General features: G+C 44.8%; 1 protein-coding gene across 1 annotated transcript in view; it reads left to right on the forward strand.

Annotated features, from left to right (window-relative positions):
- The first annotated feature begins 508 nt into the window (after positions 1-508).
- Positions 509-19825, forward strand: part of LOC120994587 (uncharacterized protein C3orf38 homolog) — a 38280-nt gene continuing 18963 nt past the window's right edge. The window contains exon 1 of the mRNA XM_040423260.1: positions 509-657. Coding sequence (XP_040279194.1) covers positions 582-657 — 76 coding nt within the window. The 5' untranslated portion in view covers positions 509-581. The remainder of the gene's footprint in view (positions 658-19825) is intronic.

Here is a 19825-nt window from a genome sequence, read left to right on the forward strand (position 1 = left end):
CTTTAATATTTCTGTTATCACTGTAAGTAATCATGAACATGACCGTTGGATGTTTTGCAGTCTGCAAATTGCGGATCCAGATGTGTGCATTCCACATTATGCGGAACAGAACAGCCGACCTCTAATAGAACAGTCCTATCCTTGTCTGTAATGCCGACAATAATAGGACATGTTCTATCATTTTGCAGAACGGCCATGCGGACATACAGACACAGAGTTTTTTTTTTTTTTGTTGTTTTTTTGCGGCCCCATTGAAGTGAACGGTACAGACATAGAAAAAAAATAAGTTAGTGTGCAGGAGCCTTAAGGTGGGCCCCCAGAAACAGTTACACTGGTGGGCTCTAAGTACCCCAGTCTGACACTGTTCACACCTCTCAGATTTCAACCTACTGTAGTTGTCATAAAACCCTGGTCTGCAGTACTGCTTGAGAATGATGGAGTCTAATCACATAATTACGTCAGTCACTTTGCTTTGTGCAGTACGCCACTCCCTTTTTTGTCTTTAAGTTTCGACTTCTCAGTCAGAAGTGCATTTCCCAGTTTCACAAATATGTAGAAAAAGACGAGCAGCTGCTGTCAGTATGAATAGTTGGACTGATATGCTGTCATCTTTGAAACAAGAAGAGGGGGAATATGCAAAGTGCTCTAATCCTACAGGTATGTTATTAGTTTTATATCTCACTAGCAGAAGGACCCGGCTTCGCACAGGTATATGTAATCTATTTCATTTATTGTTTCTGTGTGTCGTTAAAAAAAGATATCAACAGTTTCCCCCATAACAGTGACCTCTACAGCACCCCGCCCCACGGCTGTCTGCTGAGCTGTGTATCTAATCCTATCTTGTGTGATACTGTCTGCTGAGCTGTGTATCTAATCCTATCCTGTGTGATACTGTCTGCTGAGCTGTGTATCTAATTCTATCCTGTGTGATACTGTCTGCTGAGCTCTGTATCTAATATCCTATCCTGTGTGATACTGTCTTCTGAGCTCTGTATCTAATCCTATCCTGTGTGATACTGTCTGCTGAGCTGTGTATCTAATTCTATCCTGTGTGATACTGTCTTCTGAGCTCTGTATCTAATCCTATCCTGTGTGATACTGTCTGCTGAGCTGTGTATCTAATTCTATCCTGTGTGATACTGTCTGCTGAGCTCTGTATCTAATCCTATCCTGTGTGATACTGTCTGCTGAGCTGTGTATCTAATCCTATCCTGTTTGATACTGTCTGCTGAGCTGTGTATCTAATCCTATCCTGTGTGACACTGTCTGCTGAGCTGTGTATCTAATCCTATCCTGTGTGACACTGTCTGCTGAGCTGTGTATCTAATCCTATCCTGTGTGATACTGTCTGCTGAGCTGTGTATCTAATCCTATCCTGTGTGATACTGTCTGCTGAGCTGTGTATCTAATCCTATCCTGTGTGACACTGTCTGCTGAGCTGTGTATCTAATCCTATCCTGTGTGATACTGTCTGCTGAGCTGTGTATCTAATCCTATCCTGTGTGATACTGTCTGCTGAGCTGTGTATCTAATCCTATCTTGTGTGATACTGTCTGCTGAGCTGTGTATCTAATCCTATCCTGTGTGATACTGTCTGCTGAGCTGTGTATCTAATTCTATCCTGTGTGATACTGTCTGCTGAGCTCTGTATCTAATATCCTATCCTGTGTGATACTGTCTTCTGAGCTCTGTATCTAATCCTATCCTGTGTGATACTGTCTGCTGAGCTGTGTATCTAATTCTATCCTGTGTGATACTGTCTTCTGAGCTCTGTATCTAATCCTATCCTGTGTGATACTGTCTGCTGAGCTGTGTATCTAATTCTATCCTGTGTGATACTGTCTGCTGAGCTCTGTATCTAATCCTATCCTGTGTGATACTGTCTGCTGAGCTGTGTATCTAATCCTATCCTGTTTGATACTGTCTGCTGAGCTGTGTATCTAATCCTATCCTGTGTGACACTGTCTGCTGAGCTGTGTATCTAATCCTATCCTGTGTGACACTGTCTGCTGAGCTGTGTATCTAATCCTATCCTGTGTGATACTGTCTGCTGAGCTGTGTATCTAATCCTATCCTGTGTGATACTGTCTGCTGAGCTGTGTATCTAATCCTATCTTGTGTGATACTGTCTGCTGAGCTGTGTATCTAATCCTATCCTGTGTGATACTGTCTGCTGAGCTGTGTATCTAATTCTATCCTGTGTGATACTGTCTGCTGAGCTCTGTATCTAATATCCTATCCTGTGTGATACTGTCTGCTGAGCTCTGTATCTAATCCTATCCTGTGTGATACTGTCTGCTGAGCTGTGTATCTAATTCTATCCTGTGTGATACTGTCTTCTGAGCTCTGTATCTAATCCTATCCTGTGTGATACTGTCTGCTGAGCTGTGTATCTAATTCTATCCTGTGTGATACTGTCTGCTGAGCTCTGTATCTAATCCTATCCTGTGTGATACTGTCTGCTGAGCTGTGTATCTAATCCTATCCTGTTTGATACTGTCTGCTGAGCTGTGTATCTAATCCTATCCTGTGTGACACTGTCTGCTGAGCTGTGTATCTAATCCTATCCTGTTTGATACTGTCTGCTGTGCTGTGTATCTAATCCTATAACGCGTGATACTGTCTGCTGAGCTGTGTATCTAATCCTATCCTGTGTGATACTGTCTGCTCAGCTGTGTATCTAATCCTCTCCTGTGCGATACTCTCTGCTGAGCTGTGTATCTAATCCTATCCTGTGTGATACTGTCTGCTGAGCTGTGTATCTAATCCTATCCTGTGTGATACTGTCTGCTGAGCTGTGTATCTAATCCTATCCTGTGTGATACTGTCTGCTGAGCTGTGTATCTAATCCTATCCTGTGTGATACTGTCTGCTCAGCTGTGTATCTAATCCTCTCCTGTGTGATACTGTCTGCTGAGCTGTGTATCTAATACTATCCTGTGTGATACTGTCTGCTGAGCTGTGTATCTAATCCTATCCTGTGTGATACTGTCTGCTGTGCTGTGTATCTAATCCTATAACGCGTGATATTGTCTGCTGAGCTGTGTATCTAATCCTCTCCTGTGTGATACTGTCTGCTGAGCTGTGTATCTAATCCTATCCTGTGTGATACTGTCTGCTGAGCTGTGTATCTAATCCTCTCCTGTGTGATACTGTCTGCTGAGCTGTGTATCTAATCCTATCCTGTGTGATACTGTCTGCTGAGCTGTGTATCTAATCCTATCCTGTGTGATACTGTCTGCTGAGCTGTGTATCTAATCCTATCCTGTGTGATAGTCTGCTGAGCTGTGTATCTAATCCTATCCTGTGTGATAGTCTGCTGAGCTGTGTATCTAATCCTATCCCGTTTGATACTGTCTGCTGTGCTGTGTATTTAATCCTATAACGTGTGATACTGTCTGCAGAGCTGTGTATCTAATCCTGACACGTCATATGACTGAATATTTAACCCCTTAGTGCTATTTGACGAGTATACCCGTCATGGAGAAGTGTTACTTTGCACTCCATGATGAGTATACACGTCATGGCTAGAAAATGTCACCATGTTTTTCTACCTGGTGGCAGAGCTGTGATGATAGTGGTCACGGACAGCTGATTATCACAGCTAGCCGGCCTGGGACCTGTGAGCACACACCCATGTCGGCGATCGCTGTGATTGGTCCATGAAGTCTCATGGACCAATCAGTGCTGGTTTTATTAGCCAGCGCATGTCTTGAGGGAACTCAACGGAGACTACAGCGGCGCTCCGACAGCCACCCGCTGTTATAGGCTGTATGGTCCACACTGTTAGAGGCTCTGATCGTCCCTCCAATGGACCGATCAGAGCTGGAGGGCATCAGGGAACGCTGCTGTCATTGCTCTCTGACAGCCATCCCAGATGCGAAACTGTCAGCATGTAGGTGGTGACAGAGCTGTGATTGGCAGCTGTCACAGACGGCTACCAATCACAGTTTGCCAACCCAGGGCCAATCAAGATGGTCTTAGGTTGGCCAATCAGGGGACAGGAGTCTAGGTAGGTGACCTTACCCCCTCTGATCACCTCAGTTCTGTCAGAGAGGAGATCAGAGAGGGTTATTGTCGCTCAGAGCTCCTGTCAGAGTTGCACCAATCGCTAAAATCGCTATACACAGCCCATCCACCTCCCATTACTTTCCAGTGAACCCAATCCTGCTCCCATATTATTTTTTTTCAGAGCAAATATTTTTTCCCCCATTTTAAATATATATATTTAGTGCCGTTTCGTTTTATAATTTTGTTAGCGGCCCTTTATTCCCCCATCATCATCCTCACTAGCTAGCATCCACCAGTCCCTGACCCAGTGAGCCCCAGTACACCCAGTGCTCCTGCCAGTCGCACAAAGCACTACATATCCACCCCAATCGACATCCGCACAGGCCAATGGCCGCCAGTCACTGACACAGTTTTAGTGTTATTTCAGTAGGTACGCCCAGCACCCCTATCAGAGTCACATCAAGAACTACATATTTTCTGGAGGGCCTCCACCCTCACCCCCCTTCGCATTGACTAACGGCCATCAGTCACTGATCCAGTGAACCCTAACCCACTGCTATATAAAATCTTTTTTAGTTACAGTTTTTCAGTTATTTTCTTGGGTACACACAGACCTATTGCCAGAGTTACACCAAGCAATACATATTCTTAGTGGGCTTTTTTCTGCCATCGACACCAACCACCACCACCACTGACCCAGTGAGCCCAATCCCACTCCCATTTTTATTTTTGAGCAAATTTGCTTTATACACTGCTCAAAAAAATAAAGGGAACACAAAAATAACACATCCTAGATCTGAATTAATTATATATTCTTCTGAAATACTTTGTTCTTTACATAGTTGAATGTGCTGACAACAAAATCACACAAAAATTAAAAATGGAAATCAAATTTTTCAACCCATGGAGGTCTGGATTTGGAGTCACACTCAAAATTAAAGTGGAAAAACACACTACAGGCTGATCCAACTTTGATGTAATGTCCTTAAAACAAGTCAAAATGAGGCTCAGTAGTGTGTGTGGCCTCCACTTGCCTGTATGACCTCCCTACAATGCCTGTGCATGCTCCTGATGAGGTGGCGGACGGTCTCCTGAGGGATCTCCTCCCAGACCTGGACTAAAGCATCTGCCAACTCCTGGACAGTCTGTGGTGCAACGTGACGTTGGTGGATAGAGCGAGACATGATGTCCCAGATGTGCTCAATTGGATTCAGGTCTGGGGAACGGGCGGGCCAGTCCATAGCATCAATGACTTCGTCTTGCAGGAACCTCTGACACACTTCAGCCACATGAGGTCTAGCATTTTCTTGCGTTAGGAGGAACCCAGGGCCAACCGCACCAGCATATGATCTCACAAGGGGTCTGATGATCTCATCTCGGTACCTAATGACAGTCAGGCTACCTCTGGCGAGCACATGGAGGGCTGTGCGGCCCTCCAAAGAAATGCCACAACACACCATTACTGACCCAATGCCAAACCGGTCATGCTGGAGGATGTTGCAGGCAGCAGAACGTTCTCCACGGCATCTCCAGACTCTGTCACGTCTGTCACATGTGCTCAGTGTGAACCTGCTTTCATCTGTGAAGAGCACAGGGCGCCAGTGGCGAATTTGCCAATCTTGGTGTTCTCTGGCAAATGCCAAACTTCCTGCACGGTGTTGGGCTGTAAGCACAACCCCCACCTGTGGACGTCGGGCCTTCATATCACCCTCATGGAGTCTGTTTCTGACCGTTTGAGCAGACACATGCACATTTGTGGCCTGCTGGAGGTCATTTTGCAGGGCTCTGGCAGTGCTCCTCCTGTTCCTCCTTGCACAAAGGCGGAGGTAGCGGTCCTGCTGCTGGGTTGTTGCCCTCCTACGGCCTCCTCCACATCTCCTGATGTACTGGCCTGTCTCCTGGTAGCGCCTCCATGCTCTGGACACTACGCTGACAGACACAGCAAACCTTCTTGCCACAGCTCGCATTGATATGCCATCCTGGATAAGCTGCCCTACCTGAGCCACTTGTGTGGGTTGTAGACTCCGTCTCATGCTACCACTAGAGTGAAAGCACCACCAGCATTCAAAAGTGACCAAAACATCAGCCAGGAAGCATAGGAACTGAGAAGTGGTATGTGATCACCACCTGCAGAACCACTTCTTTATTGGGGGTGTCTTGCTAATTGCCTATAATTTCCACCTGTTGTCTATCCCATTTTCACAACAGCATGTGAAATTGATTGTCACTCAGTGTTGCTTCCTAAGTGGACAGTTTGATTTCACAGAAGTGTGATTGACTTGGAGTTACATTGTGTTGTTTAAGTGTTCCCTTTATTTTTTTGAGCAGTGTATATTAACCACCTCAGCCCCCAGTGCTTAAACACCCTGAAAGACCAGGCCACTTTTTACACTTCTGACCTACACTACTTTCACCGTTTATTGCTCGGTCATGCAACTTACCACCCAAATGAATTTTACCTCCTTTTCTTCTCACTAATAGAGCTTTCATTTGGTGGTATTTCATTGCTGCTGACATTTTTACTTTTTTTGTTATTAATCGAAATTTAACGATTTTTTTGCAAAAAAATGACATTTTTCACTTTCAGTAGTAAAATTTTGCAAAAAAAACGACATCCATATAGAAATTTTGCTCTAAATTTATAGTTCTACATGTCTTTGATAAAAAAAAAATGTTTGGGTAAAAAAAAAATGGTTTGGGTAAAAGTTATAGCGTTTACAAACTATGGTACAAAAATGTGAATTTCCGCTTTTTGAAGCAGCTCTGACTTTCTGAGCACCTGTCATGTTTCCTGAGGTTCTACAATGCCCAGACAGTACAAACACCCCACAAATGACCCCATTTCTGAAAGTACACACCCTAAGGTATTCGCTGATGGGCATAGTGAGTTCATAGAACTTTTTATTTTTTGTCACAAGTTAGCGGAAAATTATGATTTTTTTTTTTTTTTTTTCTTACAAAGTCTCATATTCCACTAACTTGTGACAAAAAATAAAAAGTTTTATGAACTCACTATGCCCATCAGCGAATACCTTGGGGTCTCTTCTTTCCAAAATGGGGTCACTTGTGGGGTAGTTATACTGCCCTGGCATTCTAGGGGCCCAAATGTGTGGTAAGGAGTTTGAAATCAAATTCTGTAAAAAATGACCTGTGAAATCCGAAAGGTGCTCTTTGGAATATGGGCCCCTTTGCCCACCTAGGCTGCAAAAAAGTGTCACACATCTGGTATCTCCGTACTCAGGAGAAGGTGGGGAATGTGTTTTGGGGTGTCATTTTATATATACCCATGCTGGGTGAGAGAAATATCTTGGCAAAAGACAACTTTTCCCATTTTTTTATACAAAGTTGTCATTTGACCAAGATATTTATCTCACCCAGCATGGGTATATGTAAAAAGACACCCCAAAACACATTCCTCAACTTCTCCTGAGTACGGGGATACCAGATGTGTGACACTTTTTTGCAGCCTAGGTGGGCAAAGGGGCCCATATTCCAAAGAGCACCTTTCGGATTTCACTCCTCATTTTTTCCTGAATTTGATTTCAAACTCCTTACCACACATTTGGGCCCCTAGAATACCAGGGCAGTATAACTACCCCACAAGTGACCCCATTTTGGAAAGAAGACACCCCAAGGTATTCCGTGAGGGGCATGGCGAGTTCCTAGAATTTTTTATTTTTTGTCACAAGTTAGTGGAAAATGATGATTTTTTTTTAAATTTTTTTTTTCATACAAAGTCTCATATTCCACAAACTTGTGACAAAAAATAAAAACTTCCATGAACTCACTATGCCCATCAGCGAATACCTTGGGGTCTCTTCTTTCCAAAATGGGGTCACTTGTGGGGTAGTTATACTGCCCTGGCATTCTAGGGGCCCAAATGTGTGGTAAGTAGGTAAATGACCTGTGAAATCCGAAAGGTGCTCTTTGGAATGTGGGCCCCTTTGCCCACCTAGGCTGCAAAAAAGTGTCACACATCTGGTATCTCTGTATTCAGGAGAAGTTGAGGAATGTGTTTTGGGGTGTCTTTTTACATATACCCATGCTGGGTGAGATAAATATCTTGGTCAAATGCCAACTTTGTATAAAAAAATGGGAAAAGTTGTCTTTTGCCAAGATATTTCTCTCACCCAGCATGGGTATATGTAAAATGACACCCCAAAACACATTCCCCAACTTCTCCCGATTACGGAGATACCAGATGTGTGACACTTTTTTGCAGCCTAGGTGGGCAAAGGGGCCCATATTCAAAAGAGCACCTTTCGGATTTCACAGGTCATTTTTTACAGAATTTGATTTCAAACTCCTTACCACACATTTGGGCCCCTAGAATGCCAGGGCAGTATAACTACCCCACAAGTGACCCCATTTTGGAAAGAAGAGACCCCAAGGTATTCGCTGATGGGCATAGTGAGTTCATGGAACTTTTTATTTTTTGTCACAAGTTAGTGGAATATGAGACTTTGTATGAAAAAAAAAATAAAAAAAAAATAAGCATTTTCCACTAACTTGTGACAAAAAATAAAAAATTCTAGGAACTCGCCATGCCCCTCACGGAATACCTTGGGGTGTCTTCTTTCCAAAATGGGGTCACTTGTGGGGTAGTTATACTGCCCTGGCATTTTCCAGGGGCCCTAATGTGTGGTAAGTAGGTAAATGACCTGTGAAATCCTAAAGGTGCTCTTTGGAATATGGGCCCCTTTGCCCACCTAGGCTGCAAAAAAGTGTCACACATGTGGTATCGCCGTATTCAGGAGAAGTTGGGGAATGTGTTTTGGGGTGTCATTTTACATATACCCTTGCTGGGTGAGAGAAATATCTTGGCAAAAGACAACTTTTCCCATTTTTTTATACAAAGTTGGCATTTGACCAAGATATTTCTCTCACCCAGCATGGGTATATGTAAAATGACACCCCAAAACACATTCCCCAACTTCTCCTGAGTACGGCGATACCAGATGTGTGACACTTTTTTGCAGCCTAGATGCGCAAAGGTGCCCAAATTCCTTTTAGGAGGGCATTTTTAGACATTTGGATACCAGACTTCTTCTCACGCTTTGGGGCCCCTAGAATGCCAGAGCAGTATAAATACCCCACATGTGACCCCATTTTGGAAAGAAGACACCCCAAGGTATTCAATGAGGGGCATGGCGAGTTCATAGAATTTTTTTTTTTTTGGCACAAGTTAGCGGAAATTGATATTTTTAATTTTTTTCTCACAAAGTCTCCCGTTCCGCTAACTTGGGACAAAAAATTCAATCTTTCATGGACTCAATATGCCCCTCACGGAATACCTGGGGGTGTCTTCTTTCCGAAATGGGGTCACATGTGGGGTATTTATACTGCCCTGGCATTCTAGGGGCCCTAAAGCGTGAGAAGAAGTCTGGAATATAAATGTCTAAAAAATTTTACGCATTTGGATTCCGTGAGGGGTATGGTGAGTTCATGTGAGATTTTATTTTTTGACACAAGTTAGTGGAATATGAGACTTTGTAAGAAAAAAAAAAAAAAATTCTGCTAACTTGGGCCAAAAAAATATCTGAATGGAGCCTTACAGGGGGGTGATCAATGACAGGGGGGTGATCAATGACAGGGGGGTGATCAATGACAGGGGGGTGATCAATGACAGGGGGGTTGATCAATGACAGGGGGGTGATCAATGACAGGGGGGTGATCAATGACAGGGGGGGTGATCAATGACAGGGGGTGATCAGGGAGTCTATATGGGGTGATAACCACAGTCATTGATCACGCCCCTGTAAGGCTTCATTCAGACGTCCGGATGCGTTTTGCGGATCCGATCCATCTATCAGTGCATCCGTAAAAATCATGCGGACATCTGAATGGAGCTTTACAGGGGGGTAATCAATGACAGGGGGGTGATCAGGGAGTCTATATGGGGTGATCACCACAGTCATTGATCATGCCCCTGTAAGGCTTCATTCAGACGTCCGGATGCGTTTTGCGGATCGGATCCATCTATCAGTGCATCCGTAAAAATCATGCGGACATCTGAATGGAGCTTTACAGGGGGGTGATCAATGACAGGGGGGTGATCAGGGAGTCTATATGGGGTGATCACCACAGTCATTGATCATGCCCCTGTAAGGCTTCATTCAGACGTCCGGATGCGTTTTGCGGATCGGATCCATCTATCAGTGCATCCGTAAAAATCATGCGGACATCTGAATGGAGCTTTACAGGGGGGTGATCAGGGAGTCTATATGGGGTGATCACCACAGTCATTGATCATGCCCCTGTAAGGCTTCATTCAGACGTCCGGATGCGTTTTGAGGATCGGATCCATCTATCAGTGCATCCGTAAAAATCATGCGGACATCTGAATGGAGCTTTACAGGGGGGTGATCAGGGAGTCTATATGGGGTGATCACCACAGTCATTGATCATGCCCCTGTAAGGCTTCATTCAGACGTCCGGATGCGTTTTGCGGATCGGATCCATCTATCAGTGCATCCGTAAAAATCATGCGGACATCTGAATGGAGCTTTACAGGGGGGTGATCAGGGAGTCTATATGGGGTGATCACCACAGTCATTGATCATGCCCCTGTAAGGCTTCATTCAGACGTCCGGATGCGTTTTGAGGATCGGATCCATCTATCAGTGCATCCGTAAAAATCATGCGGACGTCTGAATGGAGCTTTACAGGGGGTTGATCAATGACAGGGGTGTAATCAATGACAGGGGGGGTGATCAGGGAGTCTATATGGGGTGATAACCACAGTCATTGATCACGCCCCTGTAAGGCTTCATTCAGACGTCCGGATGCGTTTTGCGGATCTGATCCATCTATCAGTGGATCCGTAAAAATCATGCGGACATCTGAATGGAGCTTTACAGGGGGGTAATCAATGACAGGGGGGTGATCAATGACAGGGGGGTGATCAGGGAGTCTATATGGGGTGATCAGGGGTGATCAGGGGCTAATAAGGGGTTAATAAGTGACGGGGGGGGGGGTGTAGTGTAGTGTAGTGGTGCTTGGTGGGACTTTACTGAGCTACCTGTGTCCTCTGGTGGTCGATCCAAACAAATGGGACCACCAGAGGACCAGGTAGCAGGTATATTAGACGCTGTTATCAAAACAGCGTCTAATATACCTGTTAGGGGTTAAAAAAAACACATCTCCAGCCTGCCAGCGAACGATCGCCGCTGGCAGGCTGGAGATCAACTCTCTTACCTTCCGTTCCTGTGAGCGCGCGCGCCTGTGTGCGCGCGTTCACAGGAAATCTCGCCCATCGCGAGATGACGCATATATGCGTGACTCTGCGCAGGGCTGCCACCTCCGGAACGCGATCCTGCGTTAGGCGGTCCGGAGGTGGTTAAAAATATTTCAGTTAGTACCTTTTTGAAAAAAACTAAAACTATTTAATCTTCTACAGTTACTGGACTGTTACGTAGTTTACTAAAATTCAAATATGGAGCATCAAAGGCGGTTTACTGCAGAGCAGGTGTACACCATGATTTGCTCAGACACTGAGTCTGCAAGTGAAGGTGAAATAAAATTTATTGCATCATCATAATCATCTTCAAATGAATCCGATGAACCCCAAGAAGGCGCCAAAGAGTTGATGATCAGTCATAAATCCAATCAAATGCACCTACTTGGGCACCCCCAGATAACTATGTGGCCCAGGTACCCGACTTTACTGCTGATGCGGGTATACATGTTAATACGACTGGGTTTAGAGAAGTAGATTTTTTAAAGCTTTTCTTTACTGATAATTTAATTTTATTGATGATGGTGCAAAACCAATTTGTACGTAAGCCAATTCATTGCCATGAATCCTACAACATTTCATGCCCAGAAATGGACCCCTATCGACGCTGAGGAAATGCGTACATTTTGGGGCATTGTATTAAGTATGGGCCTGGTAAAAAAAAAACATCTATAAGAGCATACTGGAGTACAGATGTACTTTACTACGCCCCAATGTACCATCATAAAATTTATACACTACAATGATAATACCAGATGACCACCCCAAGATGATCCCAATTTTGATAGATTGTATAAACTAGGGCCCATAATCACCCATTTCAATTCTATGTTTGCAGAAATATATACCCCTGAAAAACATATTGTTGTCGACCAATCCCTAATGACCTTGAAAGGAAGGGCAAGATACGGCATCAAAATGTATAAATTGTGTGAAAGTAAAACTGGCTACACACATCGCTTTAAAGTATACGAGGGGAAGGATTCTAAAATAGTACCCCCAGAATGTCCCCCCACCCTTGGAATAAGCGGAAAAATTGTATGGGATTTGGTTCACCCATTGCTGGATCAAGGATACCACCTATACCTTGACAACTTTTATTCCAATATATCACTTTTTAAGTGCCTTGCTAACAGAAGTACGGTGGAATGTGACACAATAAGAAAAAAACAAAAAGGCCTCCTAAAAACGCTGCTGGAACAAATGTGTAGGGTGGGAGAGAGCAGAGCATTTCGTAGCGAAAATGTATTGTGCGTTAAATATAAAGACAAAAGAGATGTACTTATGTTAACCACAATACACTGACATCAGCACCCTTGTACCTGTTTGAGGTACTGACACTGAAACCCCTAAACCAGTGTGTATTCAAGAATATAATAAATTTATGGGTGGGGTAGACCTGTCAGACCAGGTACTCAAACTCTACAGTACCAATGCGAAAATCCAGGATATGGTATAAAAAAAATTGTGGTGCACCTTACACAGGTTGCATTATATAATGCATTTGTACTTTACAGAAATGCAGGCCAAGAGGGAACTTTTCTTGAATTCCAAGAAAATGTAATAAAGGCCCTCATATATAGGGACCGGGTGGAGGTCGGCCCCAGTACCACTTCTACATGTGAGGCAACAAGGATAGTGCCAGAACAGCACTTCCCCAGTGAAATTTCTCCCACTGCAAAAAAGAGCAAGCCACTAAAACGTTGCCGTGTGTGTTACAAATATGGTATAAGAAAGGTAACCAGCTATCAATGTGAAACATGTCCATCAAAACCTGGCCTTTGTATGAAAAGATGCTTCAAAATTTACCATACTACGCTGTATAATTTTATACTTTTACTTTTATGAAACCCTTTTTATCCTTTCCTGTTGCCCAGTGAGAATTTATATTTTCAAAAAATCTTAGTCCACCTTGTCTAAATTATCCCAACTAAATTTAATGTACAAATTATAATGAAACTAAAAATCCACTATAAAATACAGAAAACAAAAAATCAGTCCTGTGTCCCAACACGGACAGTTACTTGCGCTGCTGCTGGTCCCGGAATAGTGTGGTCGGTCGTTTACACTGGTTAGTACAGATCAAAGGGTTTTGGAACCGCGCTGCTATGGACTGTGTCTCCCGGTAAAAGTGGATGGCATAGGGTATCAGCCCCTCTCCCCGGCACCCAAGGGATCCGATCTTCCGCAGACCTCCTCCTCTACAGGGTTTAAAGGGGATAGGCAGAATAGTGAAGCACCCTTTGCAATCTTTTTATAAAAGGTTTTATTCTACTCACAAGAGTCGGTAGACAAAAAGCATGTAATACAAATCAAACGTCACGTTCCTGCCCGACCCGGGTTTCGCTGCCTCGCTTCTTCAGGGGCGATAACTGCGCATGCTTGCAATCAGGCCCTTAAATAGCCCAGCTGATCTCATTCCATAAGCCGGTAAAATTCCGGACCGTAAAACAATTCACAAACATCACTTACATATCATACATAGTCAAATTACCATTAGCAATCCTTTATGCATTCACATTTAAAATAAGAAATAAAAAGGGGAATTGCTCCCGCTATTACAAAATCATCCGCATATATACCCTTTCAGGTTACCGCAAAAAACATATCCACTCAATACATATTTCAGCCTCCTTTCCACATTTACTATTCCCCATCATAACTATACCATCTACTACCCTAATTCCCTCCTGCTTACAGTATCTATAATCCCGTCCCTTAGGCTCCGCCCACTCCTGGAGCATAGTTCAGGTGCTCTCCACCCACTCCTATAGCGTCATCCAGGTGTCCCCGACCCCGCCTCCCTCCTCTGACGTGCACATCACGGGGCACCACCGCCCAATTGAACGGTCAGGCCAACATGACGTCACTCACAGGTCCTTTCCCACATGAAAGGGAAAGCGAAAAAGGTGGATAGGGACTACAGGTTCTCTTTTGTAACAAAATTTTGCTCTATGTCCGCTAACATTAAGAAAATGGTAAAAAAGAACTGGGGAATTTTGAAGAATGATCCAACATTAGGAAAAACGATACCTGCGAATCCCTCTTTTATTTTTAAGAAAGCTGCTAGCATTAGAACAAAACTTGTACATAGTGCCATCCCCCCAATGAACATAAAGATGCATAAAGAAGGAGGAAAATTTACCTGGTGCGGGTTTTGCGCAGGGTGTAAGAATCGGAATTCAAAAGAACGGCAGAGATACACTAATTCTATGATATCCAAAAAGAATGGGGTGGAGTTTCGCATAAGAGGAAATTGCTCGTGCGAAAATGAGGGCATCATATACGTGCTGGAGTGCCCATGTGGGCTCCAGTACGTGGGCAGGACGGTGAGGAAGCTGAAGGTCAGGATACAAGAACATCTACGTAACATAAAAAAAAAGGCCTGATGACCCATAGTGTATCAGCTCATTTTAAGCTAAGGCATGACAAAAATCCGCGGGGTTTAAAATTTGCCGGAGTGGAAACCGTTAAGCCACACTGGCGAGGAGGGGATTCGCTGGCACAGATTAACAGAAAAGAGGTAGAGTGGATCTATCAACTAGGAACCCTACAACCAAGCGGGTTAAACATAGAATTTGATTTGAAACCGTGTATACTGTAAATTGTCCTCACCATTAGCGTCGTCCGGCTTTTCTCTACCTGGCTTCTTAAGGACCTGTGAGTGACGTCATGTTGGCCTGACCGTTCAATTGGGCGGTGGTGCCCCGTGATGTGCACGTCAGAGGAGGGAGGCGGGGTCGGGGACACCTGGATGACACTATAGGAGTGGGTGGAGAGCACCTGAACTATGCTCCAGGAGTGGGCGGAGCCTAAGGGACGGGATTATAGATACTGTAAGCAGGAGGGAATTAGGGTATTAGATGGTATAGTTATGATGGGGAATAGTAAATGTGGAAAGGAGGCTGAAATATGTATTGAGTGGATATGTTTTTTGCGGTAACCTGAAAGGGTATATATGCGGATGATTTTGTAATAGCGGGAGCAATTCCCCTTTTTATTTCTTATTTTAAATGTGAATGCATAAAGGATTGCTAATGGTAATTTGACTATGTATGATATGTAAGTGATGTTTGTGAATTGTTTTACGGTCCGGAATTTTACCGGCTTATGGAATGAGATCAGCTGGGCTATTTAAGGGCCTGATTGCAAGCATGCGCAGTTATCGCCCCTGAAGAAGCGAGGCAGCGAAACCCGGGTCGGGCAGGAACGTGACGTTTGATTTGTATTACATGCTTTTTGTCTACCGACTCTTGTGAGTAGAATAAAACCTTTTATAAAAAGATTGCAAAGGGTGCTTCACTATTCTGCCTATCCCCTTTAAACCCTGTAGAGGAGGAGGTCTGCGGAAGATCGGATCCCTTGGGTGCCGGGGAGAGGGGCTGATACCCTATGCCATCCACTTTTACCGGGAGACACAGTCCATAGCAGCGCGGTTCCAAAACCCTTTGATCTTTTAAAAATCCACTATACCTCTAGATGAATACACCCCATGTGTGCTCTGATGTATGGGTGCACAGCAGGCGTATAATTTTATATTTTTACTTTCATGAAACCCTTTTTATCCTTTCCTGTTGCCCAGTGAGAATTTATATTTTCAAAAAATCTTAGTCCACCTTGTCTAAATTATTCAAACTAAACTTAAAGAGGACCTTTCATGGGTTTGTATTAATAGAGATAAATACCTGGACTTGCAGGGTAACCCTTGCTGATGCTGCCACCCAGCCTGATTTTTTAAAATATCGCCCCTGCGCTCCGCTGTGGTCCCCTACCTCTTTGGTTGTGACGCTCTGCGCTGCGATTGGACAGCACTACAGCAGGGAGAAGGAGACGCCCATTAAGAAGCCCTGGCGTCTCTTTCTCCTTGTTCCAATGCTCAGTATTAGTATACTGAGCGTGAAATATGCAGGGGGCAAAGCGGGGTGCAGGGGCAATATTTTAAAAAATCAGGCAGGGTGGCAGCATCCCCGCAAGTCCAGGTATTTATCTCTATTAATCCAAACCCATGAGAGGTCCTCTTTAATGTACAAATTATAATGAAACAAAAAATCCACTATACCTCTAGATGAATAGCTTAGTGGGAGTAGTTTCCAAAATGTGGTCACTTATTAGAGGTTTCCACTGTGGGGGATCTTTTCAAGTGAAACATTGTGCCTGAAAACCATTCCAGCAACATCTGTCCTCCAAAAGCCATATGGTGCTCTTTTCCGTCTGAACCCTGCTTTGTGCCAATATATTAAATATATTTATGGGCAGGGCTGAATGCGTCTTGGACGTGGGTAAGGCATGCCGAACCTGAACTATGGCTGAGTTGTGCCGGGACCCACGGGCGTGGGTAAGCCTGGAGAGGGCGTACCCTATTGGAGTGTGTGAAAAAAGGGGTGGGAGGGAGGGGTAAGTGAGACACACCACCTGAGGGAAGGAATTGGCAGGTATATATAGGGAGCCAACGCCCTGCCCACAAATACAGGCTGAAATCAGCCTTAATACTTATGGGCAGGGCTGAATGCGTCTTGGACGTGGGTAAGGCATGCCGAACCTGAACTATGGCTGAGTTGTGCCGGGAGCCACGGGCGTGGGTAAGCCTGGAGAGGGCAAAAAGACAAGTACACTATGTTGTCTAAACCGGTTTATTCATATACTTCCAACTCGCATGACCTATAACGCCAATGACTGAAAAGCCTGGGATATTTCCCTGTGTGGGTTTGGAATGTATCTAATGAAACAAGATGATCTCCAGTGCCCCATGGAACGAATGACATGAGCAGGGACTTGGTGTTTCGACGCTGACGAAGCCGCTCCGATGCGGAACGAGTGACCCGAGATGACGCCTGGGTCGTACCCAAGGCCTGCTGCCAGAGAACGGATATGGGACGTGAATTGGTTTGAAGAGAGGGGTTTGTCTTTGAAGGGCAGAAGAGGACTGTTACGAGGCGCTGTCTGTAACAGGGATAATAATTTGTTGAGGATCCGAACTGGGCACCAGTTATTTTGGGTAGGGAAATATTTAGTCTCCGTGGGTGGCCCTGCTTGGTTTGTTTTGGTCAGTGAAAGGCTGAGTACGAAATAGTCATTATGCCACGACAGCTGTTCTTTGCGGAGACAGCCATGTCCCGGAGAGCTGCCAGTGAATTCTCCTGGCCGGAGGAAGCCGTAAAAACTTAAAAACATGGCTGCTTGTATTACCGTGCTGGTCAAGGGCCCAAAAGGACAGCCATCTAGGGCAGAAGACAAATCCCTGAACAGCTTGCTGGACACCGGTTGTCTACGGGTGGGAGCCTGTTTTGCATTTTTTTGTATTCCCCTGAGGGCCGCCTTGATTGCCTGGTTTGAAAAAAATAGAAGATCGACCCAGATTACTGAGCATGAAGTGATGTTGGAGGCCCGCTAGGTATAATTTGATGGTATTATAAGAGAGTTTAAGTTGGGAATAACAGAAAGCTATGAACGCCAGCAAGTATGATGTTTCGTCACGGCCGCCCTGAGGGTAAAGGAGTCTAAAACTATCAAACGCTTTCAACCCGGCTCTGTAATTCCTGGCCGTATTTGGGGCTAATGATTGACTTATGAGGTGTTTTGCTGTCGAAATCAAAGACTCTAGCCCATCACTAGAGTGTTGTGTGTCGGGATTGAGGCTCCCGTGGGGTCCGCGTCGGGCATCTCCTGAAAGAAAACCAAAAAATTAAATCTAGACAGTGCATCTGCTGCTACATTTCTTTGACCCTGAGACATCGTGGATCCGCCTTTGACTGAACCTGACTTTGATGAATGACTTGATCTGGATTGCCGCGAACAGAAAAAACCAACAATAAGAGCTAAATAAGGTATATACAGACTGGGATATGCAAGGATAGAACCTCCCAGTGCTATTACCCTCGTTGCGTATGACTTACCTTGCGGGACTTTTAGCCTACTTTGAGAATGATAGTGGCCGGAGACACTTCTAGGAATCTGAGGGAAAACATTTAAGTAAACTGAATAACGTAGCCGTGAGAAAAGGATTGGGACCGTGAAACCCCTTGATTGTCCGGAAGGCTCCTAAAAGCCGAGCCTGGACAGACTAGAACGGGGTGTGGCGAACCCAATATGACATATGATGTGGATACAGCAGTGGCTAACTTGGAGGTCCAGTTGTCACTCAACATTTAGCTCATCCTAGGGGTAACCCGGACAGGACAAATGGTGTGACATGTTATCAGTGGTAGCTGAACCTGGACAACCTATGTGACGTACTACATTAAACATGGCCTGGACGATCCAGGTGACGTACTACATTAAACATGGCCTGGACGATCCAGGTGACATACTACATTAAACATGGCCTGGACGATCCAGGTGACATACTACATTAAACATGGCCTGGACGATCCAGGTGACATACTACATTAAACATGGCCTGGACGATCCAGGTGACATACTACATTAAACATGGCCTGGACGATCCAGGTGACATACTACATTAAACATGGCCTGGACGATCCAGGTGACATACTACATTAAACATGGCCTGGACGATCCAGGTGACATACTACATTAAACATGGCCTGGACGATCCAGGTGACATACTACATTAAACATGGCCTGCACGATCCAGGTGACATACTACATTAAACATGGCCTGGACGATTCAGGTGACATACTACATTAAACATGGCCTGGACGATCCAGGTGACATACTACATTAAACATGGCCTGGACGATCCAGGTGACATACTACATTAAACATGGCCTGGACGATCCAGGTGACATACTACATTAAACATGGCCTGGACGATCCAGGTGACATACTACATTAAACATGGCCTGGACGATCCAGGTGACATACTACATTAAACGTGGCCTGGACGATCCAGGTAACATACTACTTAAAAACGTGGCCTGGACGATCCAGGTGACATAACATTAGACTTGGCCTGGACGATCCAGGTGAAATACCATATTGAACATAGACTGGACAATCCAGGTGACATACAACATTGAACCCGGCCTGGATGATCCAGACGACGCACAACATTAGACTCGGCCTGGACAATCCAGGTAACATACTACGTAAAACTCGGCCCCGTATGATCCAGGGGACATATGAAAAACTCGGCCTGGACGATCCAGGTGACGTGTTACATTGGCTCGTTTGAAAAACTAACTGCGTGTCACAACAATGGCTAAATTGAAGGTCCAGTTGTCGCCCAACATTTAGCTCATCCTGGCGTGACCCAGAGGCAAGATAAATGATGTGACATGGTATAAGTGGTAGCTGAACCTAGACGATCCAGGTGACATACAACGCTAAAGTTGGCCTGGACGATCCAGGTGACATACAACATTGAACTCGGCCTGGACGATCCAGGTGACATACAACGTTTAAAGTTGGCCTGGACGATCCAGGTGACATAACATTAAACACGGCCTGGACGATCCAGGTGACATACAACGCTAAAGTTGGCCTGGACGATCCAGGTGACATAACATTAAACACGGCCTGGACGATCCAGGTGACATACAACATTGAACTCGGCCTGGACGATCCAGGTGACATACAACGTTTAAAGTTGGCCTGGACGATCCAGGTGACATGAC

This window comes from Bufo bufo, chromosome 3 (assembly GCF_905171765.1).
Source record: "Bufo bufo chromosome 3, aBufBuf1.1, whole genome shotgun sequence".
NCBI classification, from domain to species: domain Eukaryota; kingdom Metazoa; phylum Chordata; class Amphibia; order Anura; family Bufonidae; genus Bufo; species Bufo bufo.